Raw genomic sequence first — 14919 nt, 5'->3', positions numbered from 1 at the left:
ACTGACTCACTTTTTCTACATAATCTAGATAAATAAATTTATGAATTTGGTGATTATTCAATGATTAAGTATGAAATATTAAAAACTATAGGTTTATGAGCTATTTTTTTAGTGAATATTGGGCATTATGCTATGAATAAATGCATGTATTTTACTTCTATTTTGCAACTATCAAAACCGATTGGAACTTTGGAACCTATTTTAAGAGGGTAATATGCCACGACCTTATACAACTTTCACGATATTTAAACGGAATGCTTTTGTCAATTATTGATGTTCGACCACCTTGTTAGCATTCTAAACATTAACTACTTGAACTTGAATTAACTCTTTTTTAGTGTCGACTAATTTTAGTTACTATTCATAAGACGAATAGTCTAACTTATTTTGGGCCTTTTTCTTTTGTAGTAAAGGAGGGAGATACAATTAAGATCAAATTGTATTGAATTATGTATATGTTGTGTACAAGTTGTAGCTTGTACACGCAAATTCTACAAGTTTCAACAGATATGAGAGGAATTCTTTCATACGAATAATTAAGAGTAATTCTAATGAGAATATTCTTTATTTAGTCGATTTATTATTTATGGTGTATTTTGAACCTTTTAAATGACAATTTGATTAAATAGTATTCTTTTGCACATTATAAAGCTCAAATACCCACAGTTATATTACCCATAAATAGGTCAAAAATACCTCATTTTAATACAATAAAATGAAAAAATAACATTAATAAGTTGTTTGTATAAAAAATGACTGAAATTGTAATCAAATAAAACATAATGAGACATGAAAGTTGTAATTTTGTACACAATAGATTTGTATAAGAACAAGATACAGTATTTGTATTCCTGTGTTTAATTTAAAATCAAAAGTATTTAGATTTTCTGTGAAATAGTTTTATAAACATAGGTATATCCAAAAAAAAAGAATTATTTATTTATTTTCTTTTGTTTTGAAGTACCTACAAATATCGATATTTCTCTCTATATATACATAATACATATAATATCCCAATAATAAGAGTCTTTGTCTTTGGGGGTAAGAGATAAGACTCGACTAACAAAAAGAACAAAAACTGAAGGGAATAAATAACTGGAATGGAGAGAGGAGAGGGGAAGACTTCTTGAATACTTCAGCTGTTCTTTTTTTAATAGGTAGGTAGGTAGTAAGACTAATACTGGGTTTGAGTAATTTGGTCCAATTTTCGGTATTGATCCATTTATACGACACTTTTTCTATATTTAAGAAATTGAGAGAAATCAAAAGCCTCTTTCCTTAGAAAAGGAAATTATTAAGAAATTCTTGAATTTTGGTTCATGTATTGAATTTTAGTATACGATATAAATTTTATTCTATTATTTAAATTTCGGTTTAAACCAAAGTATTCGAAATCAGACAAAAAAAATCACTAAAGGAGTAAATGGGAAAAAAATGCTCGTGGACCATGTCTAAACAATGTTAGCTAGAATTGATCCCAAAATAAGTGTTGGAAGTCGGTGTTTAAGTCTTTATAATTTCAATTAATTTGGCCGAGGCTGGCCTTATTGTAAAATACGGTCTTGGTCCGGTCCCACATTATTATTTAAGAAAATTATTTTGAGGGAAGAATAAGTTTTTTACAGAAATTACTATTTAATTCTATGATTGAAGTTTCAGTTTTCAAAATATTAACCTGGGTTTCAACCAGTAAGACCGCAAACATAAGGCAATGGAGACCTCCTTATGATGATTTTTTTATATTTGCAACCATAAAAAAATTCCCTATTGTTTTTTAAATACCGAAAAAAAAATCAGTCTCGGATCGAGTCTCAACACTATTCAGAACAAAATATACGTAACATATCCTCATATTATTTTCAAATAATAACACCTGAAGTAAATGTTACAAACATAGGTACATAACATAGGGTATTATTAGAGGACCTTATTTACTCTTCATTATATTTTGTAATTGTGATGGATGGGTACATTATCTTAATTATAATAAAAGATATATTATATAGACTATAGAGGGATGAAAACTGTCGACGGAGTCTCATCATGATTATGATTATTACTTTACATACCTACTAGTACTTGCTACCTTTCTCTTATATTATATTTATGTAGCTATACTTACAGGATATATATTAGACTGTCCCGAATTTGTGTTAATATTTTTATGCTTCTGCCAATTACTTTTTCTGTTGAAGACAATCAAAAACTGTATTTGAATAAGTTTGAGGCTTATCAAGACATATTTTCCGTGGTACAGACCAATCTAATATAGAAAATGGTATTTTTGTTTCAAAATTGTCTATTTTTATCTTATTTATATTACTTTACAAAATATAAAGCTAAGTGTACTTTTATATTTTTTAATATTTGGTGTATCAGTTAAATATACAAAATAATGTTTTTCCTTTTTATTAACAAACCAATACTTCATCTGGGGCTAATTTTTGCCATATAATGTTTGGTAAAACATGGAAATCGTTCATCTTGCAGCACATCTTAAGCCTTTTAAATTATAAAAGCAGGGAACAATGTTTTTACAAGAGGGATACAACTGGCCAACTTTGACAGCCAAAAATATCCTTTTTCCATACTAAAATAGCATTTACTACGCCAAAAATAGCCTAAGAGGCGTTAAAACTCTACCAAAGTAATTATTTTAGTGTTCTTACCAGAATAGGTCATTGAGCATGGAATAAAAATATTAATTCGAAAGCGGGACAATCTAACATATATATATATATATACCTTTACTGTAGACGTAATAATAAAAATATACCCTAACATATTATAGAGGGGTACAAAGAAATAGGAATTGAGAAGGGGGACGGGTTATAATAATCTTTGAGCTGAATGTTACACGATAGTATCATAAAATAAATATGTATATATATAAATGGATGTGCGGTGCTTCTTCCCTTTTGCAAATTGGATTAGGATTAGATAATACAATCAATGTACGTACATACATACACATTCAATAATGGAATTATTAGAAAATACATATTTGCTTAATTCATCAATAGTCATTCCAACAGCCAATCAAATCAATTTAGTTAGGTGGATTATCACTAGTGAGTTGTCGGTCCTTATTTAGGAATGAAGACTGCATTCTTGTCCAGTTCAGCCCTGAATATTAGTCCTAAAATGTTTAAATTTCGGTATTTGATGACTTCACTCAACTTCATTTTCTTTAAAACCATTTCTAGTCCGAAGAACCGATACCAAAGACTGATAGAACCGGTTCTGAGAATGGTCTTTATGGAATAAATAAGGACTGAAACAAAATAGTTATTACATCTAACATGCATGTATATGCAATTTATTTATATGAGATAAAATTAAGTCAAATTCTTCTTTTTGGGGAAGAGAAAATCCCACGGAAATTACTATTATTTTTTAAGCAAGTTAATAATTTTGAAGCTTCCAACATTTAATTTACCATGGTATTTTTCTCCTTGTGCCCCCCCATTGGAAAAGGATTTTAGATGCCTATTTGATGCACTTAAAATGTGTAGTATTTTGTGTTGTAGACAGAAATTGTCTTATTTTACCCTTAATTTTAAATAAACACCTTCATATATATTAATTAACTAAAATGTGTCAAATTGCAATATATGAAGTTTTTAAGCCCCTCTTCAACTTATTTTTCCCGAAAAAGCTACATCTAAAATTACACTGTTTGTAAGTGTAAGTAGATTTTAATGTAATTTTGTATCCGAAAACAGTGTAAGCTGGTAATTTTGAATTAATTAGTAATTAGACAAAAAAATAAAATTTAATAATATTTTTTTTTACGTGATATTACTTTTTTTATGAGCTGTTTTTCACCTGATTAAATCCTTTTTAGCCCAAAAGAATAAATAATGCATTTAAGGGTTAAAGGTTGGGATATATTCATTGAGAGGAAAAAAATTGTATTTCTTATCAAAAGGTCATCCAAAAATTTGTCTGTTTCTAATTAAAAATACATATCAAAAATAAAGCTCTCATCCAAAAATCCTAGATCATACCTTGTAACTTAATCAAACAGTTAAAATGTGTATTATAATATGTGTGTTTTGGAGTCTTACACATGGAATAGGTATTTTAAGTGCAGTACAGTATATGCTGTTCTCCCTTCCTGGTTCTCAATAAATTAACACATAGAGAGGCAATAATGAATTGATTAAACAGAAAATCCTTCGTGCTTTAGGATCATAAATATCATCTTTCTTAGAACCTATGTACATAGAGCAATATATGGATATATTTCTTTTCTTTTTTTGTTGTATGTCTGGACAACATCTTCATTATTATTGCTCCTTATAAATCATTTTTATACTTACATGGTACATATATATTATCTGGTGAAGGAGTACAAAGTTCCTTCCCCCTCTATCTCCACCTTATATTACATTGTTCTTATGTAACTACTATTTATATATATGAGGAAAGTGTCATACGACATTCCTTCTCTGTACCATCTTATTTATAATAATTGAGTTGTCTTACTCGGTTCAAATGGTGAATCGATTTTCAAACTTTTCAAGTAACTCTTGTCGTCTAAATTTTATCACTTAACATCATCAAATCGTTTGAGTCTTCTAGCGGTGCTGTTTTTTTAATCAATCACAATGTTTAATGAGGGACTTCTAATTTCCGAGGAGAAATGCTGGACTATACCATGGTTTTGTAATTAATTGTAAGATCTCACAAATATAAATTAAAGTATTAGTTCATCAGTGCTCATAAAAAAGTCACTGCAATAGTATAGAAAACGTAGGTAAGATATATACAAAAAAACACACTGAAATGGCCATTTGTAGGGATGGTACTTTTGTAGAGAAAAAAGACAGATTTCATTATAATAATACAAAGATACAGTTGGTATTTTTATTTTTTGGTTCAATCTGAAATAGATCAACGTAGTGTTTGCATCTATTTTTGAAAAAAAAACCAAAAAAGCTTGTCTTTGTTGAATTTGAAAAATATAAAAATGTATAATATAATAATTTATACATATAATGAAAAATAAAACTAACATTTGTCTTGAGCAAATGCTATTTTAAATGTATGTAGACGATACTCCTTTTTATAGCAACTTTTCATTTTCTCTCCAGCCAAAATCATATACAGACAGCTGATGTTCACGATGAACATAGTACTGTAATGCCATAAGTCCTGTTTCCACTTGCTTCTTGCCCTCTCCAAAAATCCCATCTATTGTAATGCATATCTACTTTTTTTTCTCTCCCGTTTATCATACTAATTGATGAGTTCGAATCTAGTTGACACAACTCTATATAATCTTTACTTTCCCAGCTTCCCCCAATCCCCACATGGGGTCTAATTCAGTAGTAATATTCATTTGATTTTAATTATTTTGGTGCAGTTAAATACTGAACTTTTTTCATACTCCGTGATAATTAATTATATTCATTTGTAGAATAAATAAATACCTCCATCCCCTTATCTTTATATCTTGATTAAATTATTATTTTTTTTTTTTTTCATTTGATGCTCGATAAACTTGAAATCAAATCCATGTTGGTGCAGAACTGGACTTGAACACAAATTATATTTCGTTAATAAAACCTTAATTATATACGCTTCAAATTTGGCATTAAAACAATTGAAAGTCTAAGACATTATTTTCTTTCAACCCAAATTCTTATGTAAGTTTTTATTAGGATTTAATGACCACATATAGAACATGTGCGCATATTTGAAATTTAATAAATCAATTTGCAAAGAATAATCTAATTATTAGGTAGATTATTTACTTTTTTTATTTTTTTAAATTGACAAAAACCTATATAAGGTTAAAAAAATTACAATCACATATTAATTCTAAAAAACTAGATTTGGTACAAAAAAAATATTGCAGATTCGTACTATAATTGAATATACAATAGAACATAAGTATCTTGTAAAAGAGTAGTCATTAATATTTTATTTAAAAAGAATCTTAAAAATTATTTAAGTGTTAGAAACAGTCAATGGCCTTTTCATACTATTTTATTTTTTAAATATTCAATAGATGAGTATGCGATATACATATAGATATTTTAAGAATTTTGTAGTTGCTAATTAAGTGTATGTGTCAATCAAAGGATTTTTGGTTGTATAAAAAAATTATTATGGCCATCAATGTTGTTGTTCTTGAATGTAAAATGTACCTACTAATAAATAGTGTTGTGTCGAGTTGGGCCGAACGGAGTTGATAAATTAGAAAAAAAAAAAGTGCAAAATTTAATAGCTACAGATGCTCACAGTTTATTTATTACACTAATGATCTTATATTTTTTTAGAGACAGTGAGATTGTAAGAAAATTCCGATTGATTAAAAAATAACTAAAAACATCAGATCCACAAAACATTTATTGATAGAAATCAAGCTGACTCTAAAATATATCAAACTGACTTTTTTTTTCAATTTAAAAATATTAACACAACACTACAAATAAATAATAATTATTCAACTCTTTTTGTAAGCAAATGTATATCAGATATTTTTATAAAATGTATTTTCTATTCAATTTGCAAAGGTTGAATTTTTGGTATATGTATATTTGATGAAAATTGATTTCCAATTGATACAGGTTTTTTTAGTCAATACTCCTTAATTGGTTGACATTCTTTAGTAACTTTGTATTATTGGCATTATGCTAATTTTTCACATAAAATATACATACAAAATAAGTTTTTTCTAATTACTTTACTATAGATTTCATTTGAATATATTTAGTACTATAACTGTGAGCATTGTGCTGCATGAACAATAAAAACAATCTTGAACAACAATCAAGAGAGGGAAAAAATCCAAATGTATTTTTTTACATAATATATATATATATAACCTAATATTTCATGGATATATAAAATCAATTATAGGCTTATTATTCAAATTTGTGGAATAAGTTCAGAAACTACAGAGTTTTAACTATATGTAGTTGTGTAGCTTTATTCACTTTCAGAGACTCATTTTGGCCTTTACATTACCTTGAAATAAAATCTATCAATGTATATTGTATCTTATATCGTGACAATCCATTTTGGCTACTTCAAATGCAACTTACAGCGCAGACAAATTGTTTATAGAATTTGACGATAATTCGTCGAAAAATACAAATGCCATTCACACTCAATTTCAAAAAAAAAAAAACATTCTACTTTGCTTTTGGGTTGACAAGTCACGTTTAAATTAATTAAATCCTAATTACTTTTTTTAATTGACAATAAGTACATCATTGGATTTGTAATTTTTGGAAGATAATGAATGTATAATATCGTATTATTCATAAAAAAGTTATAAATTATTGAAAATTAATTTATACACTCAGAGAGTCCGTCATATTTGTGAAAACTATTAGTAACACAAGCAACTATTATAGTATTCATGTAAAAGGAACAAAAATGTTAAAAAAACAAAACCAATTTAATTTTTATTGACACAGGGATTTCTATTGGCAGTGTTCACTCGGTGAATCTACAATCACAGCCCCCAGCCTTTTCTGCAGAGCTAATTTATAAATATTTTTTATTTACTTAGAAGATATAGGTTATTTTATTTTTTAAATTATTTATTTTTAGTAAAGCCAAGTCTTTTTGGCCTTAATAATTTGTGTCAATTTTTGTTACTAGAAAATAATTATTATTTTCTATTTTTATAATGGGCTTTAAAAAAAAAGAAAAGGTTTATTTTTTGGGCAGAAGAGCATTCCATTTTTTTACTCATTTGAGAAAGAAATTAAATATACCTATTTTCATACCCATGACCCTGGATAAATAAACACAACGATTGTAGGACACAAAATTTGGCTGGTATAGAAATGCATTTAGCATTGTACCGTTAAATGTGATGCTCTGATTGAAAAGAACGTTTTGTTATAATGATATATTTAATCAGTACTTTTATTGGAGGTATATATTTATCTTAACCATTATTTTGATAAAAAGGTAGAAAAGTGTATGCATACATAAGTACATAGATTGTCATATCTAAGTAAATGTGATTGAGGTTTCATACCATTAGATGAGGTGGAAGGGGGATTACCCTCGTCTTAGTAACGATGGAAGAGCATCATTATGTATAATAATAATAATGATATACTAATATCTTACTATGATATCAAATAAATATGTACTAGACTAGACTACTAAGACAAAATGAGACCATTAAAAGTAATTGTAACATTTTTAATGTTTGTAATGCACAAAGAGTTGGAGATTGTTGAAGACGAGGCATCTTTGTTTGTTAGATAAACAAATGTATTTCGACATAATACGAGTATATTAAATAACTATAAATTCGTTGTAATTACATACCTACATAAATGTACAAATGATAAAAGCCTTTATTTGTTAAACTTGCATCATTTAAGTATTAAAATGGATGCAAAAAGTGTATTTTCCCCTGAAATGAATGCATATGCTCTTAATTTCGTATAATGTCGTTTGTAGAACTATTAAACATTTATTAATGAAATATATACATTAATATATTCATAGAAAATTCAAAAAAAAAAAGTTGTTCCTGCATGAGGCGATTACTCAAAAGTAGGTTTGTATCAGTTCTTAATATGGGACTTAAAATCGGGCACGTCCCTTCTACATATCGATTCTTGAAAAAAATTCAAAAGTTGAAAGCGCATAGTTTTTAGGAATGTTATTTTATACCACTTGAATTAGCTTTTAAAATTTTATTTACCGTTAAAAGGCATGAATATTTGCCATTATCCTAATTTAGGCTAATTAAAATAATAAATTTTTTATGATGATCTCACTGGTATATCTACGATGACGTCATTATTCAAAAATTGTTTTTTTTAAGACAGCTTACATTCAATTACGGCTCGTCCTTAAAGTTAAGAACGGAACAGGACAGAATTTTAAAATTTTGGTACGATACATCTTTACTCAAATGTCAAATTAATCCTCCGTTAGTTCCTTTCTAATCCTAACGCAATTACTAAAATTGAACTTTTAGCAAAATGATACCTTATTTGTCCTTGATAGTTGTTAAATACTGAACAGATTAAATATATAGTTTTCTATTAATATTTTTTATACCATTGAATGAATAGTACAGTATCGTCAATAGTTTTTCGAGAAAAGAATATAAATTTTTGTAGACTTTTAATTTTCAATTAATGAATTTTTATAGAACAAAACATGTTTTTTACAACAGTATCTTTCCATTTAATTCTTTTAATACCCATCGAAAGGGAAGATAAATAATATAAGTGCATAAAAACATTCTTTGAAACCTCAATAATTAATTACAGAATTTGTTAATTACTCAGAAACTAATAAAATACCATTAAAGAAATTGGATACAATAAAATAAGTACATGATAAATTAAAAACTTACATAGAGAAGGTGGATCAAAAATATGATACGCACCAGATATTACAAGGATATTTTAGTTTCTGGGTTGGATAATCACCCTATGGAAGTATCATTGGGTTATTATACAAATTTATTTAATTATAAAGCTGTCGTTATTATTTTTTAATTTTTGTAGAGGACACATATATTAAATAAAATGCTTTACCAATACAAATGAAATAAAATAATGGTTATAACATATCTTTTTGTAATTAAAAAATGACACAAAATACAAGGTTTATTTTGAAAATTCTGCATTAATAATGCTTATAACATATCTTTTGTTGTAAAACAACGTACGCAGTACAACATTTCTAGGAAATAAGTTCTTACTTTGTTTTTGTTGTGATATTATAAAAAGAATTAACTAAAACCTATAAATAATAATTATGACAGAATATATTTATTTCTAAAAACTTTATTCATTCAAAATCCATTTAACTAATTGAAACCAGGAAAAAAGAAACAAAAACCATTCTAAATTTAGATATCTAAATATTTTTCTTAAAATTTTCAGAAAGTGTGTTATTAATATAGTTTTACACTTTATATTTTAGGACTATTTCTCAAATTTTGAGTTGTTGCCGACTTATGGTAGCTCAATATTTTCTAATATATAAATTTCTCCAAATATGCACAAAAAAATTTCATTAAAATATCAAAATCAATAAATATAGACACCAAAAAATATTAAAAAGCTTTTCAAAGTTTTTTGGAAGAATTTTGATGATATAAATCATGGTTTTAAAAGCTTGCAATGTAAATAAGAATGTACTATTAAACCATATTTGGGTTTGATAAAGAATAATATAGTGATTTTACATTTTTGTTATTCACAAAAGTTTAATCCATTTTTTTATCCGTCTTATTTTTACATCACAATACACGGTAGTAATTCTGCATTATCCTTAATCTTTATTTAAAAAAAAGGTATTTTCTTATATTATTTAGTTCTTATACTTTGACTATGGTTGACTTCAACTATGATAATGTCACGTTAAATGGTTTTTCTAATTAATTTTTGATGGTCTATTTACCTTGCTTTATTCTTCTACAAAATATTGTTTATGAAAAATTTTCTTAGAATAGATAAGTGTTAATCAATAGTATCATAACTTTTAAAGAAATTAAAGAGGAAAGTTTATTTTTTACTCAACTCTCTTAATAATGCAAGATTAGCTTTGAAATTTAAGGGAAACTTAAAAAAATTGGCTTTTCTTTATCTTTAACAATACATGTTCAATATTATTTTATTTATTTTTGGTTATATAGAGCATATCTATTTCAAATAATATTTAAAATTTAATTTAATTTGTGTTTTCTTTATTTATGATTTTTTAGCTCAATATCGATCTCCTCAAATCACAGAACAGCCAACATCTATGACTGTCCCTAAGAATGAACCAGTTACACTCAACTGTAAAGCGGATGGAATACCTGAGCCCAACATCACATGGTATAAAGATGGAGAACTGGTTCCAACTGCTCCAAAAACTCATCGTGTCATTCTTCCAAGTGGATCCCTATTCTTTCTCCGTGCTGTACAGAATAAGAAGGAACATGATGGGGGATTGTATTGGTGTGAAGCAACTAATGAAGTTGGGACGGCACGAAGTCGAAATGTAACATTGGATGTTGCTGGTAAGGGTATTTATTTTATTTTATTCTAAAACACTTTAATAGAAAAAAATCAAATCGATGAATTTATTTAAGGTTTAAATAATAATATGTTTAAAAAAACTTGTAATGGAACTCAACATCAAGTAGTTTTAAAAATTTCACCACTTAACCTCACTCAATTTTTGAATAAACAAAACAAATCAATATTACTGCTGAACAAGACTTTTTAAAAACAGCCATTCTTTTGCAAATGATCAATTAATTACTCGCATATTCTTTTTTAACGTGGCTTGTAAACAAAGGAAATATCAAAGCAAACAAAAAACAAATAAAATCATTAAAAATATAATTTTTGAAATCTTATATTGTATTTTCTCGGGATTAGATGATACCACATTGAAAAAATATAAATAATATTTTACAGAAAATAACTTATTTTTCGTGTTAAGATACTGAAAAATATTCTTGAAACCAGATATGATATGAAAAAAACTAATAGAAAATTTAAAAAAAAAATTGTTGTCCCTTTTTTTATGGGAAGAAATTTGATCCTTTTTGTCCAATTTTTGTTTTCGATTGAAAAAAAGTATGTTCTTTTATTTTGTTCTTTATAGTCTTTCTTGATTCCAGAAATTTCTCAATTTGCTACACTCTAGAGCTAGATAGCCAAGCATAATAATATTTCAGGAGGCGATATAGACAACTAAATATTATTCTACTGGTCTTGTCACCTCCCTGCCGGGACGTGATTAATGATTTAAATCACTCTCAAAATTAAATTGATGGTTGTTTTTAAAACTCTATAAGTTATTTTTTCATGAAAAAAAAAATATTTGTGAACTTAAAATTACACTTTATAAAAAATTGCCAAATTTTGTAGATAAAAATTTAAATAACGTATTGTTAGTGATGGGCAGAGGTGGCTAGGCTCAACTTTCACAGAAAGTAAAACTATTACCTCCCCATACTACAGTTGACAAAATTTACAACTCCTTCCAATTTTGTATGGGAATAATTTTAATCTTGATTAAGAAAAAAATAGCAACAACAATTTTGTTAGGGCTATTATTTCACTTTTTAGTTTAGTTTTTTCTCATGTAACAATTTCCACAGCAAGAATATTCTACCGCTGGATTATTTTTTTACTTCTCTTTACGTAACATTAATATATTTTCAGATTTTAAACGCAAAAAATAAAAAACAGAGACACAAAAAATATGAAATATGCAAAAAAAAAAATAATAATAATAACAGACACACTACACAACCATAAGAAAAAGTACTAGATATTATAAATATTTCAAAGCACTCGAGTACAGCTTTATAGTGTTAAAAACCCCTCCAATGTCTTTCTCTTTCCTTGACTTAATGGTGTACAAAATATGCAATGATTTTGTAAGGGCAGCATTAACTTTTTGACTGTCTGTACCACTAACAAATGTTGAAAAGTCATCACTCTGGAGCTTCCACCCAAAAGAGTCATCTAAAACCAAAAGAACGTCTCTATATATTATAATTAAAACATGGCATTTCCACGAGAAATGATTAGTAGTCTCCATTAAACAGCAAAAAGGGAATTCTCAACGTTTGTCTTTTTAAAATGTACTTCCAACTTCCAGAGTACCCAATGAAATATTATTCTGCTGGCCCTTGCCCATTCAACCAGGCCACTAGATCACTAAATTCGTATAAAATACCTACATTGGAACGACGTAGCTAAATTAACAACTTTGGATACATTATTCTTTTGAACTCAATGTGCGTAGGTTCGCGCTCTGTTTATTCCTAGACAAAGAAATATCCATCATGTATTTGGACTTCAAAGAAGATTCGTAGGTCAGATGGAGTAAATGTAATACTATAAAGTTTACTTATTCTTAATCAGTGCAACTCCATTTGACCAATTAAAGGAACAATAAAAAAAATAACAACTAGGATATTTTTTTCTCTTAGACACTCTGAAGATTGTTTTTATGTTATTTTCCAAAACTGTTATCATTGTTTTTTAATTATTGAAAAGAGATAGAACATCTAAGTGTAGAGCAATAGCTAGTGTGTATGCTCATAAAAGACATAGAGTAACAATGAGTTTCTGGTCGGCTGTTATAAGTATAAGTTTATTGATAATTTCCATTGGAATATTTTCTGCATTTGTCCTTGTTTGTTATGAAAGGGTGTATGTTTTTTGCTTATTTGCTACCTCTCATAGCTAGTCACAGCTAATCTATTGAAACGGCATGACAGCTAAGCTACTGTCTTACAAAAAACATTCTTCAAATTATCAGGTTTATCATGTAATTTTAGAGTTTCTTTTATCTTTAGATACCAAAAGGCCTTATTAAATACAACTCTATAGATCACTTTCAATGTTGAATTGTGTACTCTGGACTCTCTATAAATTAATTCATTGTGTAGTTATATTTTGTACTAAGTAAATGTGCCCAAAAAGAGATGCATTATATTTATTTGTTTCTATTGTATAGATTATTTGATAGTAGGATATTGTTTGTCAATATTTCATTATTATAAAACATTTTTCTCTGTATTATTGTGATTTATTGGAGCTGTATTCTCTTAAAAAGCAAATCCAATACAAATAGATGGAAGAGAAGAAAGCGATGATCATCCATAGGTGGTAATAATAAATGTTATTAAATTTATACTAATATTTATTGTCGTTTTTTCCTTATCTTGAGACTCTTTTCCCCTACCCTCTTAGAGTTCATATGAACGCGTGCTGTTTTTTAATATATTATGTATTATTTCGTTAAAGTGTTGTGATTTATTTGATCGTATTTGTAAATATATACATATATATAAACGAAGAAAATTATCATCTCATTTTCTACGATTTCAGAAATAAATCAAATATCGTTTTACTTCTTATGTTATATACATATATATATGTATATAGAAAAGGGTTAAGGAGGTATATATGTACATATACAAAGAGTGGCTCTGTATATGGTCGGTGGGGGAGAGAGATGATTTATAAGTCCTCATTTCTTCTTTATTTTATTAAGAACCCTTATTGAAACTTAATTTTAAAATATATGTATAGTATACAATAGGGTTTCTAATTTCCCGGCAACTTGTTTTTAAACGGAATTCCGGGCAAAAATATTAAACTCCAGAATCCTACGGAAATATTGGTATACCTATAGGCAATATAGTCAAATTGAAGTATTGTTTTTTTTATATTACAATAAGAAATAGTCTATTTTAGGCTAGTTTTATTCATTATTTTTAAATTTTGACTAATAGTGCGCGGATTGATTTAAAAGATTCTGCATGCCCCTCCATTTAAAATCACTTAAATAATTATATATTGGACTCTTAGTAGATGTACAACTCTAAGAGATCCCGGGATCCTGAGAGAGAAGCCTTTGAATTTGAGTGTGAGACATATTCATAAAATTTCCTAGAGTCTTTTAAGAGTTTGTGATTTATTTAATAAAGGGTGAGCGTTATTCAAAGAGTCCTTTTATATATACAATATACATACATATGTACATTTTTTATCTTCAATCTATTATGTAAAAATGTTTTTCGACTATAAAATTTTCTCAAAAGAAAAAAAAGGAATATTTCAATAGGATATATATACTTTGAGGACTGTCTATCAATATACGCATATAACACATATATTACTCCCTAGAGACAGGTATTGAACTACAATGTACTTACTTATATCTACCTGTAATAATAGATATTATATATCTGTCCCGTAAACACAAAAGCAAGCTAGATGGAGTTTTGTTTTTTTTTTACGAAAATGAGTCTAGATTTATACTCTTGCACGAATTTCTACCTACGATTTATTCTTATTAGTTATTTGGAAGCATTGCAAATTGCAAATTAAAGTAGCAAAAATTCATTGTCACAATGAAATAATTAAAAATAGATGAACTATTTTATTTGGCCAATCG

At 27.3% G+C, this 14919-nt stretch overlaps 1 protein-coding gene across 1 annotated transcript in view; it reads left to right on the top strand.

The window, feature by feature from the left end:
• LOC121113724 (roundabout homolog 2) overlaps window positions 1-14919 on the top strand; it is a 191652-nt gene that overhangs the window by 157021 nt on the left and 19712 nt on the right. Inside the window, exon 2 of the mRNA XM_040707576.2 lies at window positions 10712-11011. Within this exon, the coding sequence (XP_040563510.2) occupies window positions 10712-11011 (300 nt within the window). The remainder of the gene's footprint in view (window positions 1-10711; window positions 11012-14919) is intronic.

Source organism: Lepeophtheirus salmonis, chromosome 2 (genome assembly GCF_016086655.4).
Source record: "Lepeophtheirus salmonis chromosome 2, UVic_Lsal_1.4, whole genome shotgun sequence".
Classification (NCBI taxonomy): Eukaryota; Metazoa; Arthropoda; class Copepoda; order Siphonostomatoida; family Caligidae; genus Lepeophtheirus; species Lepeophtheirus salmonis.
This window is presented reverse-complemented; position numbering and strand designations above follow the sequence as displayed.